Source organism: Zootoca vivipara, chromosome 2 (assembly GCF_965207765.1).
Source record: "Zootoca vivipara chromosome 2, rZooViv2.hap1.1, whole genome shotgun sequence".
NCBI classification, from domain to species: Eukaryota; Metazoa; Chordata; class Lepidosauria; order Squamata; family Lacertidae; genus Zootoca; species Zootoca vivipara.
This window is the reverse complement of record NC_142584.1, coordinates 76246868-76270095: the sequence shown is the minus strand read 5'-3', so window position 1 is coordinate 76270095 and position 23228 is coordinate 76246868. Positions and strand designations below refer to the sequence as shown.

At 41.8% G+C, this 23228-nt stretch overlaps 1 protein-coding gene across 8 annotated transcripts in view; it reads left to right on the top strand.

Annotated features, from left to right (window-relative positions):
• IQSEC1 (IQ motif and Sec7 domain ArfGEF 1) overlaps nucleotides 1–23228 on the top strand; it is a 321439-nt gene that overhangs the window by 54922 nt on the left and 243289 nt on the right. For all 8 annotated transcript variants that reach the window (XM_060271459.2, XM_035106282.3, XM_035106281.3 and 5 more), the window contains exon 2: nucleotides 7844–7873. In XM_060271459.2, coding sequence (XP_060127442.1) covers nucleotides 7844–7873 — 30 coding nt within the window. The remainder of the gene's footprint in view (nucleotides 1–7843; nucleotides 7874–23228) is intronic.

The following is a 23228-nucleotide window of genomic DNA, read 5'->3' as shown; positions in this document are numbered from 1 at the left end:
TCATCTCGTCTTGAAATGGGCTAAAATCCCTGCTAGGAGAAAAATGATAGCTTTATAGTTGCTTTAACAATAATATTATATCGTGTTGCAAACTTGGTTATAGTCCAACTGAGTAAACTTGATTTTGTTACATATGGCTTTGTTGCTGAACATTAAGCTCTGTTCAGAGGAGTACTAAGAATGGCTCTGAAAGTATTGACCAGAAAAAAAGGAGATAGATAATAGTGTGTACTGAAATGAACAGCTAGAAACTGCAGCCATGAACATGAAATGCATCACTCAGAAAGCAAGACGCAGAATAGCTGGAGTTCAGTTGGAAACAGTTTCTACAGGACCATGGACAGCTCTGGGCAAGCTGACAGTTGGCTTCAACAGAGCTAGGGCTCAAAGTTTACATTATGCCATTCCTGTGCAAGAGTTTTCTTACACAAATAGCCAGCAGAGGGGAAAGGGGCTGATCCAGATTGGCACCCTGGCATTGGGACAGAGGGTGTTAAGTCTTTTCCCCCTGTGGTTCCAATCCAGATTGGGCTTCCTGTGCCTGCTATTAGCACAAGAAAGAAAAACATCTCTAATTCAGTTCAATGGGATATATTTTCCACCATGCCAATAGCAGCTGCAGAGGGGCCAACTCAGATAAGAATCACAGAGGCATGCAAATGGTTCAAGACCCCTACACTGCCAGTGCCCTGATCTAGGTGTGGCCCGCACATTATTAGTGAAAGAATAATCTTGCACTTAAGCAAGAACCATGTTAGCAACATGTTTAGTTCTGCTCTAGGACCAAATATTCTGGTGCAGGCCTTGACATTCCAACTTCCCCTTAGAGCAGGATCGACTAGATTCAAAGTGATGGAATCAAAAGTAGTATGCCTAGGGCTTTAAGACATTTTCTCACCCAGACCTAGAGCTGCTTAGATAGAGGTGTGCTTCAAGAACAGTCTGGCTTTCAATAATTGCTCAAAAGTATCATTGCATCTTGAAGCACTTGTTTTTGATACATATGGTGCTCTGCACAAAGAGATTTTATGAGATAGTCTTGCCCTTAAGATGCTTATCATTTAGTCCACAAGGCCATTTGGCAGGAAGATAATCTTAGGGATCCAAAATCCATTACGTTTTGAAAAGGTGCAGAAATGTATCGTTTGTACCCACAGCAAAATCTATTTTAAAAAATAGTAATAATGGTATCCCAATGACTGATCTCTCATATATCACATTCTCCATCTTAAGCTTGCATTTTTAATTTGCCTATTCCTCCCACTTGTACAGTTTGTTGTGACATCCAGTCCTACTGCCCTGGGAATCCTGATTGTCCTTTGCAGGGTAGGATATAAACTTAGAAATAAACTAAACTGGTTTGAGCAGTTGCTGTAGTCAAAGATTGCATACCAGAATTGTAGTGCGTGTTGGCTCTAAGACAATAGTAGGGAAGGGAGCTTTATGCTACTGGAGTGAAATGCTAAGTATATTTCCTAAGGAGGAAAAATAGAACATCCTTTCCTCCTAATATTCTGAAGAGTATACTGTCTAAAAATTGTTTGTTTGTTTTTAAATGAAATCCATGTATTTTTTCCTTTATATGCGATATCATTTTGCTATCAAATCTCATTTTTAATGGCTGATGCTTCTGCAAGGAAAAAATGTAGAAGCGAAAAAATAAAAATCAATAAATGTTTATCATCCTATCTTCAAAAGTCTGAAGGCACAGATACATGCCTGTGACTCTAGTAATGTATACAGTTTTAATATTTCATGAATAAGATGAACATTCAGTGGAGAATATATAAGATCATTTGCCTGAATCTGTCAAAAGTCTACATCAGTGTTCTCTTTTTACTTAGTAACATTGAATTTTGTATGTGTGTGAATGGCATTAATCTCCACATTCTTTTAAAAAAAGCTCATGAACATAAGAGCGGAAAGGAGATTATGTGATTCAGAAGCATCCAAAAGCATCCTTCATCTCCCCCCCTGCATCACTTTTAAATTGAGATTCACATGCAACATGTTGTTGTTGTTGTTTAGTCGTTTAGTCGTGTCCGACTCTTCGTGACCCCATGGACCATAGCACGCCAGGCACTCCTGTCTTGCACTGCCTCCCGCAGTTTGGTCAAACTCATGTTCGTAGCTTCGAGAACACTGTCCAACCATCTTGTCCTCTGTCGTCCCCTTCTCCTAGTGCCCTCAATCTTTCCCAACATCAGGGTCTTTTCCAAGGATTCTTCTCTTCTCATGAGGTGGCCAAAGTATTGGAGCCTCAGCTTCACGATCTGTCCTTCCAGGGAGCACTCAGGGCTGATTTCCTTCAGAATGGATAGGTTTGATCTTCTTGCAGTCCATGGGACTCTCAAGAGTCTCCTCCAGCACCATAATTCAAAAGCATCAATTCTTCGGCGATCAGCCTTCCTTATGGTCCAGCTCTCACTTCCATACATCACTACTGGGAAAACCATAGCTTTAACTATACGGACCTTTGTCGGCAAGGTGATGTCTCTGCTTTTTAAGATGCTGTCTAGGTTTGTCATTGCTTTTCTCCAAAGAAGCAGGCGTCTTTTAATTTCGTGACTGCTGTCACCATCTGCAGTGATCAAGGAGCCCAAGAAAGTAAAATCTCTCACTGCCTCCATTTCTTCCCCTTCTATTTGCCAGGAGGTGATGGGACCAGTGGCCATGATCTTGGTTTTTTTGATGTTGAGCTTCAGACCATATTTTGCGCTCTCCTCTTTCACCCTCATTAAAAGGTTCTTTAATTCCTCCTCGCTTTCTGCCATCAAGGTTGTGTCATCTGCATATCTGAGGTTGTTGATATTTCTTCCGGCAATCTTAATTCCGGCTTGGGATTCATCTAGTCCAGCCTTTCGCATGATGAATTCTGCATATAAGTTAAATAAGCAGGGAGACAATATACAACCTTGTCGTACTCCTTTCCCAATTTTGAACCAATCAGTTGTTCCATATCCAGTTCTAACTGTAGCTTCTTGTCCCACATAGAGATTTCTCAGGAGACAGATGAGGTGATCAGGCACTCCCATTTCTTTAAGAACTTGCCATAGTTTGCTGTGGTCGACACAGTCAAAGGCTTTTGCATAGTCAATGAAGCAGAGGTAGATGTTTTTCTGGAACTCTCTAGCTTTCTCCATAATCCAGCGCATGTTTGCTATTTGGTCTCTGGTTCCTCTGCCCTTTCGAAATCCAGCTTGCACTTCTGGGAGTTCTCGGTCCACATACTGCCTAAGCCTGCCTTGTAGAATTTTAAGCATAACCTTGCTAGCGTGTGAAATGAGCGCAATTGTGTGGTAGTTGGAGCATTCTTTGGCACTGCCCTTCTTTGGAATTGGGATGTAGACTGATCTTCTCCAATCCTCTGGCCATTGCTGAGTTTTCCAAACTTGCTGGCATATTGGGTGTAGCACCTTAACAGCATCATCTTTTAAAATTTTAAATAGTTCAGCTGGAATATCATCACTTCCACTGGCCTTGTTATTAGCAGTGCTTTCTAAGGCCCATTTGACTTCACTCTCCAAGATGTCTGGCTCAAGGTCAGCAACCACACTACCTGAGGTGTACGAGACCTCCATATTTTTCTGGTATAATTCCTCTGTGTATTCTTGCCACCTCTTCTTGATGTCTTCTGCTTCTGTTAGGTCCTTACCACTTTTGTCCTTGATTATGGTAATCTTTGTACGAAATGTTCCTTTCATATCTCCAATTTTCTTGAACAGATCTCTGGTTTTCCCCATTCTATTGTTTTCCTCTATTTCTTTGCATTGCTCATTTAAGAAGACCCTCTTGTCTCTCCTTGCTGTTTTTTGGAAATCTGCATTCAGTTTCCTGTATCTTTCCCTATCTCCCTTGCATTTTGCTTGCCTCCTCTCCTCCGCTATTTGTAAGGCCTCGTTGGACAGCCATTTTGCTTTCTTGCATTTCCTTTTCCTTGGGATGGTTTTCGTTGCTGCCTCCTGTATAATGTTACGAGCCTCCATCCATAGTTCTTCAGGCACTCTGTCCACCAAATCTAAATCCTTAAACCTGTTCCTCACTTCCACTGTGTATTCATAAGGGATTTGATTCAGATTGTATCTTACTGGCCCAGTGGTTTTTCCTACTTTCTTCAGTTTAAGCTGGAATTTTGCTATAAGAAGCTGATGATCTGAGTTACAGTCAGCTCCAGGTCTTGTTTTTACTGACTGTATAGAGCTTCTCCATCTTTGGCTGCAGAGAATATAATCAATCTGATTTCGATGCTGTCCATTTGGTGATATCCATGTGTAGAGTCGTCTCTTGTGTTGTTGGAAGAGAGTGTTTGTGATGACCAGCTTGTTCTCTTGACAGAACTCTATTAGCCTTTGCCCTGCTTCATTTTGAACTCCAAGGCCAAACTTGCCAGTTGTTCCTTTTATCTCTTGATTCCCTACTTTAGCATTCCAGCCCCCTGTAATGAGAAGAACATCCTTCTTTGGTGTCATTTCTAGAAGGTGTTGTAGGTCTTCATAGAATTGGTCAATTTCACTTTCTTCAGCACCGGTAGTTGGTGCATAAACTTGGATTACTGTGATGTTAAAAGGTCTGCCTTGGATTCGTATCGAGATCATTCTGTCATTTTTGAGATTGCATCCCATTACAGCTTTTGCCACTCTTTTGTTGACTATGAGGGCCACTCCATTTCTGCTACAGGATTCTTGCCCACAGTAGTAGATATGATAGTCATCCGAACTGAATTCGCCCATTCCCTTCCATTTTAGTTCACTGATGCCCAGGATGTCGATATTTATTCTTGTCATCTCATTTTTGACCACGTCCAGCTTACCTCCATTCATGGTTCTTACATTCCAGGTTCCTATGCAATATTTTTCTTTACAGCATCGGACTTTCCTTTCGCTTCCAGGCATATCCGCAACTGAGCGTCCTTTCGGCTTTGGCCCAGCCGCTTCATCAGCTCTGAATCTACTCGTACTTGTCCTCCGCTCTTCCTCAGTAGCATGTTGGACGCCTTCCGACCTGAGGGGCTCATCTTCCAGCGTCATAACTTTTATATGCCTGTTGTCTTTGTCCATGGAGTTTTCTTGGCAGGGATACTGGAGTGGCTTGCCAGTTCCTTCTCCAGGTGGATCACGTTTAGTCAAAACTCTCCACTATGACCTGTCCATCTTGGGTGGCCCTGCATGGCATAGCTCATAGCTTCTCTGAGTTATTCAAGCCCCTTCGCCACGACAAGGCATTGATCCATGAAGAGGCACATGCAACATAGGAAGCTCAAAAGCTCTCTTCACATGTACAGAACCTGGTCAGTCTTTTGGGATTCTTCTTGGGATTGCACCCTAGCCATTTAATATCCTTTTATTTTTCTTGATGGAAATACCATCATATCGGCTTTCCCTTGGATTTTATTGTATCCATCACTGTTCATTCAGTGAAGAACACTACTCCAGCTTTGACTTTGTTGGCACTAAATGCATTTGATCATATTTTATTCTACAATGTGTGGAGTTTTTTTAAAAAAACCCATTTAATACTAAAACCTGGAATAGGAAACAAATGTGGATAGTATAATGTGCTGCTAGTATTCTTTGTCTGGAATTGGGGTGTGTGTGTTTTAGCTAAAAGTAAAATAGTTACTTATTGCCTTGACATCTGCTGGGAGGGCGTTCCACAGCGCGGGTTCCACTACCGAGAAGGCCCTCTGTCTGGTTCCCTGCAACTTGGCTTCTCGCAATGAGGGAACAGCCAGAAGGCCCTCGGTGCTGGATCTCAGTGTCCGGGGTGAATGGTGGGGGTGGAGACACTCCTTCAGGTATTCAGGACCAAGGCCGTTTAGGGCTTTAAAGGTCAGTACCAACACTTTGAATTGTGCTCAGAAACGTACTGGAGCCAGTGTAGATCTCTCAGGACTGGTGTTATGTGGTCCCGGTGGCCACTCCCAGTCACTAGTCTAGCTGCCGCATTCTGGATTAATTGCAGTTTCCGGGTCACCTTCAAAGGTAGCCCCACGTAGAGCTCATTGCAGTAGTCCAAGCAGGAGATAACCAGAGCATGCACCACTCTGGCGAGACAGTCTGCGGGCATGTAGGGTCTCAGCCTGCGTACCAGATGGAGCCGCCCTGGACACAGAATTAACCTGTGCCTCCATGGACAGCTGTGAGTCCAAAATGACTCCCAGGCTGCGCACCTGGTCCTTCAGGGGCACAGATACCCCATTCAGGACCAGGGAGTCCTCCAAACATGTCTGCCTCCTGTCCCCCCCCCCAAAAAAATGAAAGGTCAGGAGTTGTGTAAGCATCACATAATAGAGGTCAATGCTATTAAGTGGGCTTCTGGCCACATAATATTCTCTGGACTAGAAGCGGCAAGTATAAATCAGAGACAAACTACACATGATGCTTGGCATATAGTTTACTCCAGCCTGCAAGATTGTTCTTTAATTTGGAGGGCAAGGTATATTGGCACCATGGTGTGCAAGGCAGAGGGAATTTAACCTTTTGCCCTCACTGCAGTCATGGTCAGTATTGAGAGCACAAGTGGCTGGCATTTGTGAAGCTAATTTGTGATGGCAAAGCGTACGCATATCCCCGCACACGCACACACACGCACATATGGATACATTGGCTCTTTCTAAAAAAAAGGGGGGGTGAACATTCCCCCCAGTTGTGATCCTTCTCCCTTGTCCACATCCCTCACTGACTGTGCTCCACAACCCTGCAAGTGTTTTTTGTTTTACTGAAATGTGTTCTTGAACTGCAGTGATTTCCCTTTCTTTTCTGAATGGAGAGGGATGTGTGCAGAAACCTTTAGCTAGATGTAGCCTACTCTGCAAAGGAAGAGTAGCACCTACTGCCTTGCCCGTTTTGTCTCTGGACCTGACAGTTTCTGTTATGTGGTCCCCATAAGGTTCCTCATGTGGTAATTTGACTCTGAAGCTCAGAAGGGTACCCCAGCCCTGTGAAATATTGCATTCCAGCACAAATTGCCACTCATTTGCATTCAGTTGTGTGGATACTGGCAGTCTACACTGCCAGGGGCGTACCCAGGATTAAAAATAGGGGTGCAAGGGGCAGGGCCAAGGCACGGGAGGGGAGGGGCCACAGTGGGAATGTGGGCGGGGCTATGGAGCCCAGGTGAAACTGACTCCGGTCTCACCTAGGTGCCGCGAAGCTTTTTGCAGTCGGAGGCGCCGGGGCTCCGCTGACAGCACGCAGCCAGGGAGCTTGCTCTGGCCCACTGGGCTGCCCCTGGTGCACTATGGCCAGGACCCCGGCGGAGCGCACAGCCGTGGGCGAGAGCGGCGCTGCCAGGAGGGGCTTGTGGGCAGAGGTGGAGGCGGAGCACAGCCCAGCTGAGCGCGAGTTCGGCGTTCGTGCCACGCTCTCTAGTTCCCCACCGCGCTTGGCCTTGCCGGAGGGCATGACGGGGAGCTGGAGGGAGGGCGCGGTGCGGTGGGCGGGAATGACAAACTCGCGCTCTGCCGGGCTGTGCTCCACCTCCGCCTCTGCCCACCGGCAGCCGCGCTCTCGCCCACGGCCCTGCTTCTAGGGGGCAGCTGCCCCCCTGCCCCGCGCTGGGTACGCCCATGTACACTGCATTGGTTTTAATTGGCTATTCATTCAAATGTACATCCCATTCCAACTAGTCTTTCTAGACCACACATTAGACTATTGTTATTTTTCCCTTGCTTGCTACTGTAGTGAAGGTAGCTTCACACCTCTCATTAGTAACAGCTTCAAGGTCAAAACGTACTAGTGAATAAATATCATCAAAATCTGCTAGTGAATAAATATAGTGAGAGACACCAACTTCTGCTGGGGAGTTCAAATTGGTAATCTGATTTTTACAATTTATTTTACAGGTCTGAAGGTGAAAGTTCAAGAAGCATCAGGTATGTATCTGTACAGTGTCTCTTGAACTATTTTATTATTACAAACACATGTGCTGCCTTTTGGCTTGATAGAACCATCATGGATAAAACAATTCATTAAAAAAGCTGTACTTTACAGTATCTAATTTTTTTTTACACTTTAATGCTGTAATTGTAAAATTAGACACCTCTGTTTTCTTAAACATGCCAAAGTTTTCTTTTCTGAAGTTAGGAATAACTAAAATAACATATAACATTGCATGTAAGGAGGTTTTCTGTACTTGAAGGAAGCCAAGATTCTCCAACTTTCTAAGATCTCGTTGGTTTAGGGTCAACATCCACAGACAGGTGTGCTTCACATGCAATTACATGTAAAATTAATTTCTTACAAGATTAGATTAGATTTGAATTGCCTGCTGCCTTAAAAAAACATTAGCTTTTTAGAAAGTATTTTCCAAAATACATATGCTTGAGAGATTTGAATGCTTTCATTTCCAGCTAAAGATATGTGTTGGTGTGTTGCCACAACTGTAAATCTTTGCACGTTTGGCTCTCTTCTAGAGACCACCTTGTTATTTAAACTGTAAGAATTGTCACCTGATACCAACTTGTTTTTCCATGTATCCAGTTAGGTACTTTTGTATCTGCTTCTCCCATATAGATTCTTTTATTTCCAATGAGACTATAATTAGCTCTTTTATTATTGCAGTTTGTGGTAGATGCAGTCTGAACTTGGTTGTTCCAGTATGTGACTTTAGCTATGATTAATTCTTGTTTTGAACCTTTTCACATTTAACAAATCTTACAAATGCTATGTGTTGGCTGGCAATTTCTATATTTTGAATGGTCTCAGGTTTTCTTTCTTTTACTTGAGTTTTAAAACATGCATATACCATTTCCATGGGTTAGTTACATTTTTATATTAAAATTGCTTTGTAAAAGCAATAATCATATGCTTACCTGTTGGGGCAGGTGTGTAGTCTCGGTGAAACATTTATGGTATTAATTTATTTTATATTGGTTTATCATTACTCTAAGAATATTCTGTAGATAGGGTGAATTACTTACCTAGATTATTGGATAAGGAGTAATGGAAACTTATATTAACACAATTTCAGCATTTTTTTTAAAAAAAGTTGATTTAAACATAGTTGGACATTATAAAATATATTAATATATGGACTTTTAATTCATAAAGCATAGCTTTAGGTAAACAAAAACAATTTAATATTTGGTATGCTCTGTGTTCAAACCCATAACCATCATTATGTCAGTCATGCAATGCACTATTTAAACCTAAATGTATGTACCTCTTCATATGCTGTAGCATCTTGGAGCTAAAATAAGTTTATGTGTGTTTTTAAATATAAATGAACTTGTCCAGCCAAAGCTAAGCATCCTTAAATATCACCGATCTCTGTGCTTCAGTTGGTGTGTTTCCGTTCGTTCCACTGAAATGTTCAGTTGGACTTGAATTGTTCAACTGTGGCTGGATTGGTACCTTAAATACTGTATTTAGCTAATCTGGCTAATAATCTATAATGTATATTGAAAACTCTAACCACCAATTTCTAGAAATAACAGCTTTAAACTGTCCTGATGCTTGGCTCTTGACATATATTGTATAGGTCCTTGATATTAAGTGGAAGCTGCTAACTTACCTTCTAACATTACAATTCAGATGACAGGAGGAATCCTTTCTTCTGTACATAGTGCTGTTATCTGTGGAGTCAAAGGGTGTTTCATATGTTTTAGTACATCCTGTTTTACCGCTGTAAATATATATAAATGGTATTCTATGATTCTATGATAAAAGTTATTTCAATCCTTAGTGTCATACTTGCAGATAGATTAAATTAGCAAATTGTCTGAGGCTATGGATGTTTATTCAGAAATGAGCCCAACTAAGTTCCAATCAACATGCTTAAAATGGCAGACTTAGGATATTTTTCTCAATATAGACTTAATAATGCAAACTTCAGGTTGTTTTATACCAGAGAATGTGTTTTCTGTGTTCTGCAACAGATATCCCAATTTAAAATTTATCAGTAAGATCTTTAAAAAGAATTTAAATGTCCATGAGTGTGAGAGGCACATTATTATTTCCATTTCTATATATCACGCAGATACTTAATATTCATAGGCTCTTCTGCTGCATTGTATATTTGCCATCATTCATTGCTTTCCTCTCACAGTCATTATCAGTGTGAGATGGTACTAGGGGTATTTAATAAGTATGCAGTTTAGCAGAGTGATAATTAAGTCACTTATTAAGGGCAAAGATCATGTTGCTGCTTCTGAGCAAAGGCAGGGAAATAGGGAAGGCTTGATTGCAAGCTATTTTATTTAGATTGTGGCTAACGTGATATAAACTCCTCTAAAGGAAGTAGAAAACTAATGGCTCTGAACCAATGTAGAGTAGAAAAGAGATGCAAAGTACTGTAAGAATAGCTTCTATATCAGTTGAATAACTTGTAACACTCTAATTAAAAGGGGAGGAGAAAGAACACCCCACAATTCTTAAGTGTGCCTTCTTTGCGGTTTACTAGCTGCCGAATACCGGTATTAACTAATAAAATAATTACTAGAGTGAAAGTAATAGAGTAAAGATACATTTTCAAATGTTACTACTATGGGCTTTTATTCAGTAATATAAAAGCTATATCTAACCTAGTCCACTATTCTGACATCCAAACACTATAGGTGTCTAATTAAGGATCAAACAAGATATATAAGTCCTAGCTAGGGGAGAACAGCAGCAAGGCTTGGATTGCTCAGGTACACTGGCAGAACCAACCCAGTACTTCCACTGGTGTGCTTGTGAACTTGCCACCACACTACCTTGCATCATCTCAGCAACTGGCAACCCTGCTGTCGAGAGACCAGTGTCGTCCCATGTTGCTGGCTCCTCCTGCCTATGAGAATCCCCTGGGCTGCCAAATTGATGAGGTAGATATACTCATGAGGGACTGATTATGCTACTAGAAAGGTATGCATAGCAACTTCAGTTGAACCTACAAGTCTGCAAGAAATAAGCAGCATGTGAGTCTATCTGCAAGTAATTTGCCAATTTTCCTATGTGTCACAGTGAATCTCCTTCTGAAGAGCCTGTTAAATCATCTGAACAATATCACATACCTGCCACATTCCTTCCTTCTTTACATTGGAATTATGTTTGCCTTCTCCGTGATGAATGTCAAGCTGGCAATTTTCTCATCATAGCTCGTATCTGACTCCTTACATTCTGAGTAGGATAACTCAAAGTACCAGCCCAAATTAATGGACAAGCTGTGGAGGGCAGGGTATATTTTATCATATCAGGCAGACTTGCCCAGGGATTTATAAGGTTTGGAATAAGGTTTTCAATTGATTACAGGAGAGATGTTGGCACGAGATCCACTTATGGCACTGTTGTCCATTATCAATTATGGAGACAAAAAGGAGTTAATGTTTTCCATTTTTATTGGGGTCCATATGGTGGTAGCCTGAAATTCGAAATTTGTAACAGCTAATTGGCTTGGAAGGGTGGTAATCTCAGATTTGGTTGGTGGCATTTATGAAAAAAATAACTTGTCAGCTGAATGAAGAAAGGATTCAAGAAATAAAAAGGTTTTATTTGAAATGGTTTTGTTCTATTAAATATGGGTCTGTCAAAAAACATGATGGGCTTTCTTCATCAAACCATGTGGCTTTATGGAGTGATATTAGAGGCGAATTAAATTATTTTTTCTTCCTCTTTACGCTTGGGTAGTTGATTACTTCTTTGATGTTTTCCTGAATGCTTCGCTTAGTGCTTATTTGTTCATGTGTTATGAACTGTATATTTAAAGCATATTTTGTTAGTTACCTGTTTTGCTCCTATATTTGCTGCAACAAAACATATAGGTATATGTGCTTTGAGTCTATTTTATTTCTTTGCTTGTTTTTCTTTGATATGGAAAGTCTTAATAACCTGTTCTTAATGCCCGTGATAAATTAAATAAATAAATCAAGTAAATAATTTATGCTATACTGTAATAAACTTCAACACAAAGAAAAGATATGAAAGATGTTCCTGGTTTCACTACTAAATTTGGGTTTCTTGGTACCCTAAATTAGTAGCACAGTGGAACCTCGGGTTACGTATTGTCCTCCTTATGAACATTTTGGGTAACGAGCGCCACTAACCCAGAAGTAGGTGTTCCGGGTAGCGAACTTTGCCCCGGGATGCAAGCAGAAGTCACGCGCTGGCTAGAGGCCCCATTAGCGAAAGCGCGCCTCAGGTTAAGAACAGTTTCAGGTTAAGAACCGACCTCCAGAACGAATTAAGTTCATTAACAGAGGTACCACTGTAGTAGTAGTAGTAGTAGTAAAATTGTGTGTGTGTGTGTGTGCATGTGTGTAACTTCTAGTTTTCTTTTGACCTTGAATTTTCAACCATGTTTTTGTTAACATATTTCAGTAGATTAAATACTTGCATGCACACCTGAAAAGATGAGTAGGCATTTTCACTTCTTTAGCATGCGAATCAAGAATGTGAAGGCACCTTCATGCTGCTTGAGAATCTGGTCATTCATGTGTGAAATAAACATCAGTATCGCATAACCGAGATGAGAGTTGAATTTTTGGGGATACTATTATTAGAGAATTCACTTGAGAGCAGGAGATATGCAAGGTCATGCACTTTACGCAAAACATTTATTAATATTAATAACCCTGTAGTGGAAGACTCAAGTTGTCCCCCTAGGTAATTTCACACAGGGCTATCTCAGTAGACATTCGTCAAAATATCTATATCAAAGTGTTAACAAGCTAATGATAAAAAGACGTGCTTTGGTTCCACAGAACTGACCCCGTACAAAATGCTTCGTAAGCAACCATATTTGTACTTTGTAGAACAGAAAGAATGTGAAATGAGAGGTCTTTCAGCTGAATAGATGCTTTATTAAGCATAAAAGCAGTACATACAAAATAGCTTCCAAAAGTATATTCTTATTCTGAACTTTTAAGCATTCAAGTAAATTATACCAGCAATGTTGATTTGTAATTTCTAATATCAGAATGATATCACAATCCAGTTAAGGTGAAATACTTTTAAATCACATGGCTTTCGATGGGAGATTTAAAGGCGATTAGTTTACTTCCACTGTATCATGCTGTGACACACTCCCTCAGTGAAGATGGGAAACGGAGCAACATGAATGAGTCTGGGGCGATTTAACCCTTGCCTCTCCCTGTCAACAACAGCCAAGAATTCAGGGTTCTCTGTATGTGGTGGCGTGTAATATAAACCCACAGCTAGGACTGTTGATAATAGGCTTCATTTGACAACTTGTTCCCTGAACTAGATATTTTTTAAAGCGGGGGCACAATGAAAATGGAAACTATTCTTATTAGCAAGCATTCAAAGAGGGATAAAGCTTGATCATTTTACAAATAAAGGCACAGCACTTATTTCATTTCAGAAACACTTGTTTCAGGTTTAAACAAGAACTTGTAATTCTCCACAATAGAACTGTTTCTATTAAAACAATTGCTTCCTAGAATGGCTATCTGCTTTTTACTCCTGCTATAAAACACCTGTAGCCCCTTTCTACATCCTTTCCCTCCACCTGGGAAAATTAAAGAGGTTTATCCTGCCTGACAAACTCCAAAGTACACCTAGCTACTTCCGTAGCTGGGCCCTGACTGCCAGGTAAATGGTCAGGTTTTCTCCTGCCTGGCTGTTTCCTCCTCCCATGCCATGATTGGCTTAGGGTCTCGAGGATGATAACCCCATAGTCCAGAGGTTTTCAACCTTTTTGAGTCCATGGCTCCCTTGGCCAACTACATTCGTTCTGCTGCTCCCCTGTGGGGAAATACTCTCTGTGCCTCAGAAGCCCAGTTCTATCACCCTTGCCTGGAGAGCCAGCAGCCCCTCACCCATTTTTGAACACCCTGCCTTGTGAAGTGTGCCCTTAGCCTCCTCTCCCCAATCCTTGGGAGTACTCTGGGCAGCCGCCACCATCACTCCTGGTCTCTGAGACACCAACCCCGGTCCAAAGAGAGGTGCCTGGGAAGAGGATGCCCCCACCTTTGTGGCCTGGTGGAGACTGGCCAAAGGTGAATGTGAGGCCAGCACCTTACTGACCTTGGGAGGCAGCAGTGGGCACCACCAGGCCTGCATGGTGGAAAGGATCCCCTTTGACGCTGGACACTCAGCTCCCAGGCAGGCCTTGCACACAGCAAGAATTTTTCAGTGAGAATGATGGAATTTTGCTTCTATGCATTTTGTCCCAATTTAATGCTAAATCCATCGTAACCATTAGAGGCAGTATCTGTCGTAACATTCTGATGCTGTCGAGTGTAGCAACAAAAAACTCAAAACTAGAACTTCATTTTGCCTACGAGAAAATCTGAGGTGAATATGGATAACTAGTGTCATTGAGCCCGTTAAATAAACGGGCACTAGAACATATGTGAGAGGAGCGGCGGGGCCGCGGCCTTCCCTCCCTCTCTGCGCTTAGCCGTGGGGCATGCCGGGAACGCAAGTAAACAAACTCGCTCTCCTGTCGTGCCCCGCAGCTGAGCGCAGAGAGGGAGGGAAGGCCGCGGCCCCGCCGCTCCTCTCACGGGCCAGGGAGGGTTGTGAGGAGGCGGAGGAGGAGGCAGTGGTGGACCAAGATGGTGGCATCGGGCTCCGGGGCGACAGCAGCTGCGGGAGCCGGACCGGGCTCCTCCTCGTCGGGCGGCGGGGGCGTCGTGGGCACGGCGGCGGCAGTCGCATCATCGTCGTCCAAGTGTCTCTGCGTTCCAAGTCCCAACGGCTGTCCATGGGGCACATGCGCAGTAGCGCAATCCCACGAGCACAGGGACTGGATGCAGAGACACTTGGACTTTATTATATAGGATACTGCTTGCATAAGTGAAATTTTGTAAAGTGGGGAGCATCCTCTAAAAAGCCTTTAAATGCCTATTTCCCCTGCTCTTCAGCACTCTCTCCTGCTCTCTCTCCAATCCAGACCAAAATACCTAGAGTTAAAGCTAAGCTTCTGAGGCTGGCTGGAGGATGCGAGGGAAGGCGATGGCTGCTGCTGCTGTTGTGCTACTCCACGTGCCAGCTGTTAGGTGGAGAGGCTGAGCAGCCTAAACAAAATCCTGCTGCAACTTGGGTCTCTTTGGGGCTTCCTCTGCTCTCATTGGCATCCTCTTCAGGCTCTGGGGATGATCTCATTGCGAGTCACAAGGACTCTCCAGCTGTCTCCCACCATTTCCATGTATGAATCTATCTATCTATCTATCTATCTATCTATCTATCTATCTATCTATCTATCTATCTATCATCTATCTATCTATCGTGCTGTGCATATATGTGAATACGCGTAATATATTTTTAATGCTGAGCTAAGAATTTTCTTGTGAACTTTGAGCACAAAATGTAGGGATGAAAGGAGTAGCCGGCTCCCTGGCAATAGGGAGAGATTTGTCATGGAAAAGCTCATTTCCTACATGCCTGGGATGCAAGCAATTTCCACTCCATATGGATTGAAAAATCTACCCTCCCTCCCCATTTTTCTGCCTATAAATTGGGCAGTGAAGCTGGAGATTATTTCAGGGTCACCCTAGATATGTTTGCAAGTTATTCAAATAAAACTTCTCACTGCTTGTATTCTATGAAGAGCTGTGATATATCACTCTCTCCTGTATCCTTACACTAAAAAATAATTATGAAAGCATGTGTCTGAGAAAGTCTATTTACATTTTGTTTTTGCAGAAATATATTCTAAAGCACACAAGACCAAACTCCATTAAATTTTTTATGGGAATGCATAGTGAAAGCAGAGACTTGCCCAGCTCATTAAACACATTTTATTGCTTCAAATAAAACGTGACATATGAAAGTGATTGTGTATAGATCAATTTACCTGTATTCTTTGAACTTTTAAGTTCGTATCTTATAAGAGACTTTCCTTCGGAGAGTATCACCATGTTGGTGGGGAAGGGCTTCAGCTTCCTAGGCAATGCAAAACTGACCACTTCTGAGGCTCTTCCAGAATATGCTGCCACAGCCTGAGATCCTCTAATAGGTCCAGTTACCTTCTAACCACGTGTTTTTATATCTGCCTTCCCCTATTTTTATAACTGACACTTGCTTTAATTTGTTGCAATTATCGAACTACAGTGGTACCTCGGGTTAAGAACATAATTCATTCTGGAGGTCCATTCTTAACCTGAAACTGTTCTCAACCTGAAGCACCACTTTAGCTAATGGGGCCTCCTGCTGCCGCCGCGTCGCCAAAGCATGATTTCTCTTCTCATTCTGAAGCAAAGTTCTTAACCCGAGGTACTATTTCTGGGTTAGTGGAGTCTGTAACCTGAAGCGTCTGTAGCCGGGGTACCACTGTGGTCACTCCCCAGTATTTTACTTTGTTGATGGTCCGTCATCTACACTGAAAAAATTCAATTATCATTTTTATTATTATCCAGGTGATCTTATGATGTTGTTGTTGCCTGGCACAACATACATCTGATCTGTTACAGATCTGTGCTCTTATAGCAGCATATGAATGAATGAGTGAGTGATCATATCGGCACACATGAATGAGTGATCATATTGGCACTTTAAAATGCTGCTTTTCTGTTTAAAAGGCACAGTGCATTCTTCTCCATTACAAGTGCTACATAATATTCCACATTTGTAAGATGTCAATCTTTCAGTGTGGCAACACCAATACTCTTCAGCTCCCTGCCTATGGACATCAGGCAGATGCCTTTACTCTTTTCAGTGTCCGCTAAAAATATTTTTGTTCAATCCCAAACATGTAAAACATTGGTGTATGTTTTAACCTTTATTTCAGTTTATAAAGCATCTTGCTATGTCATGGGAGTTCTTCCAAGCTTAAACCCTGGGAGTCAAATGAGAGTTAATGGGAGGTGAATCCTGCATTTCCCTTGTCCACTTGCAACAAGATCCAGGTGCTTGTAGGAAGCTCTGCTCCCTACCTGCTGTCTCTGCTTCATCACTTTATGAGCCTTCGTCTCTCACTCAGGTGTAGTGGTTAAGAGCAGTAGACTCGTAATCTGGTGAACTGGGTTCCATCCCCGCTCCTCCACATGCAGCTGCTGGGTAACCTTGGGTTAGTCACACTTCTCTGAAGTCTCTCAGCCTCACTCACCTCACAGAGTGTTTGTTGTGGGGGAGGAGGGAAAAGGAGATTGTTAGCCTCTTTGAGACTCCTTCGGGTAGTGATAAAGTGGGATATCAAATCCAAATCCAAACTCTTCTTCTTCTACTCAGTGCCAGCCAAAACACAGGAGCAGTGACAAAATGGGAAGGGAACGGGAGGGGTTTTCCCTCTTTCCACCCGTTTCTTTCTATTAATTCTGTAATTTAATTTAAATAACAAAATAACGTTTCAAAGATCACAAGATGAGAGAATTTAGAGAACTTCAATAACTTAATAATGAATAAATAATGTATTTCATGGTGGTAACAGCGGCTGTTTTGTGAAAGCCGGAAATTGGCTGCTGATATTTAATTGCTCCCTTTTCCTTGTGGAAGGTTCTGGCAGACCAAGAGTTCTCAAACCTGAAAAATTGTTTCCCAACGCTTGGAACTACATTTGTAATGTTTCAAAAGGATGACACTTTTCTCTCTTAGCCACCTAATAAGCCCTAGTAAACAGAGTGGAGTCTTAATAATGAGAAGTCATACCCCTTTCTATTAGACCTTTCTCATTGCAGCACCCTCACTATTGTATTCTTTTTTTTACTAAATGTATTTATATCCTGGCCTCACGCTTCCTCAGCAGCACTCATATGGGCTTACAACAGTTCAGTTTGAGAAGGATTTTCTTTCTTTTAAAACAAACAAATGTCATCAGCCAGAAAATACTCGTCCAGATCAAACACCTTTTAGGATAAGATGTGCTAACCAGGGGTTGAAAAGTCAGTAGAGTGTGGCCACAAGTGGTAAATTTGCCCATCCAAATTCGTGTAAAGACTCTCCCATCCTCAGAGGCCAGCAACTGCTATCGGTACTGCTCTGGCCAGTTTCACTTCTCTAGGGTCTGAGCTATTGCTGAGTCAAAGTATTGCCAATGGTAACCTTCAGGATAAAATGTAAGGGTTGTGTTAAAGTGCCCTCCCACCCCGGGGGCCCTGCAACTGTGTCTTTTTAATTTGCTGCTTCTGTAGTTGATTGCAAAGTGCACCATTCACCCTGGTGAATGCAGCACAGCCTATGGAGATACTGTTTGCCACCGAAAGCTAAACCCACAAGTCAAGGGCAACACATAACATGATGTCACACTGTGATTTTACCCACTGGAGAACCCGACCACCACCCTCCATAGCACAGTGGTAGAATAATTGTTTTGTATTCAAAAGGCTATAGGTTCACTTTTTGGCCTCCTTGGTTAAGTTGATCTGAGATGGTAAGGGTGTAAAACCTCTGCTTGACCTTACAGAACTTCTCCCAGTCAACGTATCTCATTATTTTATATCTACATCTGTATTCTACCTTTCTTCCATGATGTAACTCAACAATTCTGTCCACAGGTTAGCCAGAGAAGTCTTGCACCCTGGCAACTGGCTACATTTAGGACTCAGCTAGATTGGTAGAGAAAAAGTGATTTTATATGCATTGTACATGCGATGTAACATTGTGCCACCAGATGATGCTGTTGAGTCCCATTTTTCTCTACCTGTTTTCCCTGTTTAAATTTACAACGCGTTTAATGTGTCTTGATCCAGCCTTATACTTGCTTTAGTTCAGTGAAACTCCTTTTTCAAACTATTGGCTACAGAGTAAACAGTAGTGGCCTAGATGGATCAATGGTTTAACACAGCATAAATCAACTTAATTCATCTATGTGTCCTCCACCCCCAGTGCACATTATTGGATGCAGCTGGGAGGAGGCAGTGAAATGTCATAGCATTTCTCTAAAGAGATAAACGCAGGAGGAGGGTGGCTTATAAAAGGGGCTCCCATTTTTGGTGTCAGGTGTACATTTGAGTAATAGATATGTCATTTTGATGTAAGCTGTGTGCTGAGGCTAATGCTGTTAAGAGTACTATGAGGCGGTCGTGCAGACAGTAGCTGGAACAAGAGAGAAAACATAGGCTTCCCAGAGGCATCTGCTTGGCCACCTTGGGTACAAGGATGCTCGACCAGATGAGCATTTTGGCCCATCTGATCTACCCCAGTTCTTATATTTTTAAATGTAAATCAATAAATTACTGTGATGCAACAAAAGGCATGTATTTATTCATCCGTGAAATTTAGTTCATTTCTTGTTAATAATTCAGCTGAAAATTTCTACAACACAAATAAGTTGTGAAATAGAAGCAAGCACTTGGGGGAGGGGGGAGGTGCACTACAGTATATCGTATATCTGTGTAGCTTTCCTGCCTGTAGAGTTTTCTCTCTTACAGCAAATTGATATTTCAGGATATGGAAACTGGAAAGGGAAGAGGGAATGAGTTACACTCAATGGTAGATGAATCCCCAAGGTATGCACAAAGGTCTAGAGTTTTGGGGTGGGTGTCTGCTCACCTCCACCCACTTGCAGGTTCTCCCTGCTTTTGCCTTCTCCTCACCCTTCAGTAAGAATATGGCATCCCTCCCTCTTAACTGCTAAGGAAGCACTGGTCTCCTTAATTCCTGTTTCATAGTTCAGTAATGGTATCTATTTTAAAGCCAAAATAGTCTCTGGATTGCTGATATGGAAAGCCTGCTGGTGTAATGATATTTGTGGAAGTGGAGAAATGAGTCTTCAGGAGGAACAGGAGAAATAAAAATGTCTGCCCTATAATGTGACCAAAAGGCATATAGTGACCCTTTTAGCCTGTTATAATAAATATATGAATGAAGGAGAGAGGGCACAATAAAAGGCATATTTTGTGTGGCATATCTTAGAATATATGCTTTCCATTCGTTTGGAGGGATACTTTTGATGTGTGGGTGCTAACACACAAGGAACAAGCCTAGGATTTTCTTTGGAATACAGTCCTAGTTTCTCAGCTGTGTCAACAGAGATGTTCTTCAATGCCTTTCAGCAGCATTTTTTTTCCTTTGTAAACACTGTTGTGGTGCTCACTGGTTATATGGCAGGATTGTAACTTGAGACCAAAGGATGTGTTACCAAAGCAAATCCTTCTGAGTGATGACTATTGATCTACCGCTCAGGAACAGAAAGTTGCTTCAATAATCTCTGTAGAGTTTTCTATCTTTGTACGGTGGGGTGCTTTACTAAGAATGGCTTTTTCATTCTGTGTCCTGAGATCTGGGAATAAAGTGCCAATTACAGCTGTTCAGAATCTGATATAAGGACTTCACCAGCTGTGCTATCCCCAGTTGGATGGCATTTAACAGGTTTACTGAAATTCAATTCAGAGTGTTCATTGGAACAATATCTGCTTCCTCCCCAATTTATTGACCAGGATGAGGAAAACATGTAATGTGGATAAATGTATACATAAATGTTCTAGAACCATACAAAAAAAAAATATGAAAGCCTTCTTTAGTAATTCTTTGCTTCATTCTGCAGTTCTGCCTAAGGCAAAATTCATGTTCAGTTCAGATGTTTAGCCAGTTTGTTTCCTTTGCTCTCACATGCGTGCACATGTGCTCAGCAAGCAACAGCACTAAATTACTGAAGAAGACTTGTGCTTCTATTAGGAAAATGATTATTTATATATTTGCTAATCATTGTATTGTGAATTAGCATGGAACTTATTTTCTTTTCAAAAAAATTTTTTTTGTGTGTGTGTGTATATAGTGTGCAAGTCCATATGTGCGAGTCCAGCATTTCTAAATGTTGATTCTCCAGCATTGATGCGGATGGGAATCTTTCTTGTAGGAGCCAGACACTGTTATGAGACTTTAATTGATTTCTAGCATATATTTTTTAGCAGGGACCTTTTAATCACATATATACGGTAATAGAATCAACTCACATTGAAGTCAGCTATAGATTTAATATAAAATATTATAAAATACTAAGGATGGTATTCAACTACGTTTTACTCAGATTAGATAATTTTAAATTAATGGGTCTAATTTAGCCATGAATTTCAGGGGAGCCACTCACAAAAGAATTGTGATAATTTGTTCATTGCTCACAGTTTCTGAGTAACAGGCATACATTAACACACAGGTAACACTCCTTATTGTATTGCTCTGTAAGCCAATGTTTCTAATACAGTGGAATCTCGACTTACATATGCCTCGTCTCATGGACATTCCAAGTTGCAACCACGGCAAACCCGAAAGTAAACACCAGGTTTGCCGTGATTTGTGCATGTGCGGAAGCAGCTTCTGCCATCTGCACATGTGCACAAGTGACTGCTGCCATCTACGTGTGCGCACAAGTGTGCTGCCGCCGAATGTGCACATGCACAACGGCGCCTCTACTAGCATCCAGTTTCACCCAGCGGATGGGCCTCTGGAACGGATTATTATCATAAGTAGAGGTTGTACTGTATATGTTTGTAACTAGCTATAACATTTCTATACTTGTTTCTATTGATGTTGTGAGACAGATGCTGCCTGATTCATTCTCGATTAAGTTTTGTTCAGTGCTCCCGTACCTAGCAAGCATGTTGTGTTGCTGTATCAAGTAATCAAAATACATCATTGTGCAGTAAAGTTTATCCACAAAGTACTTTGATTGTCCTCATGTTGCTAGAATCACCATAGTGTGTGTTTCTGCTGTGCGCATAGAGAATTAAAATATACATTTCAGAAACATAGTTTCATTCAGATTGTTATTTCTGCTGGACAAATATACTAGGCATTGGGCCAAAGTCTAAACATACTGTATACAGTGGGCGCTTGGGTTGCGAACGTGATCCGTGTGGGAGGTATGTTTGCAACCCGCAACGTCTACGCATGCGCGGGTCGCAATTCGGCGCTCATGCACAAAGTGTGACTTAGTGTTTGTGCGCATGCGGGAGCGCCGAAACCTGAAAGTAACCCATTTGGGTACTTCCAGGTTCGCGCGGTGCACAACCTGAAGCATCTGTAACCTGAGGTATGACTGTAATATACTAATTTGCCATCTGCTGTAAGCACCATTGAACATAATGATGAGCTTCCAGTACCAAAGCCACCAGAATATTGGGATTTTACTTATGGTGACACCGAATGTGAAAGACTCATATCTGATGAGGAAGCTCAATGTGGAGAACAATATGACAACATTCCCTTATTTAAAGGACCTGGTTCTTCGACTCAACCCCATTTGAGACCTCAGACTGAACTGAATGACCTTTTTGTGATCTTAATCTGTCAATAGCTCAATCAGCACTTTTAGCATCTCAATTACAAGGATGGACACTCCTGCAGCATGGCACAAAAACACCTTCTTTTATGGAATGCTTTTCCCAGGAGGTGACCTTGTAAATCACAAGAATGTGAGCAACCTAATTGAAGCATTGGGACAACATAACCTGGACAATTGATGTTTGTTCATCGATTCCTCCAGACTCAGTTTGAAAGCTGTGTTGCTGCACATCAGCAACCAATACTCTTCTGATCCACTAGCTTATGCTATCCATATGAAGGAATTGCTTGACAACATGCAATTCTTCTAGAAGACATTCAGTGTAATAACTTTGCTTTGCATATCTGTGGTGATGCATCAAATACACAAAATACTGTTGTTTTATTTGTATGTTTGTGGAGCCGTTGACCCTGGGCCAACTCTAGCTTGCTTGTTGATTACTACTGGACGTTAGCAAAGGATGCTCCAGAAGCAAAATATAGACAAAAACATCAGCAGTAAATTAAGTGTGGTCATGATTTAATAAAGACTCCTGTTCACAGATTTTTTTTTTTGCCTTGCTTACTTTAAAAATAAATTATGTAGCACAATAGAGGCGGGTGAAATGCACGTAAGCACAAACACACACACACACAATAGATAGATAGATAGAGTGTGTGTCTTGTAGAAAATAGACTGCTGAAGTTGGAAATGACTTTGAATTTTGTCTGTCACAAACTTTTGTGTTTTTTGTCACATAGCATATTTGGACAAAAGTGAATGAATTGCATCTCAATTTCCTTATAAGATTGTATAGTTCCGCGGGGGGGGGGGGCAGTGGTCTTGAGGCCATGAAGAAGTAAGCTGACCCAAGTCAGTTGTTGGATGGAAACATAGACTAAGATCTGGAAATTACTCCCAGCAACGAAGACTTAATTCAGGGTGGGGGAACCTCAGGCCCAAGAATCAAATCTGGCCCTCCATGTCTCTTGATCTAAACCTCGGGACCAACCCCAGGCCCTAGCCCTGCCCTGCCCTTGAATTATGAGAGTGCCTCTTGCTTGTCTGTATGGAGCATGGTGCGTGTGTAGTTGCATGGTTGGAATGTAACCTGTACAAAGGTAAGAGTTGATTCATCCACTTCTATGACT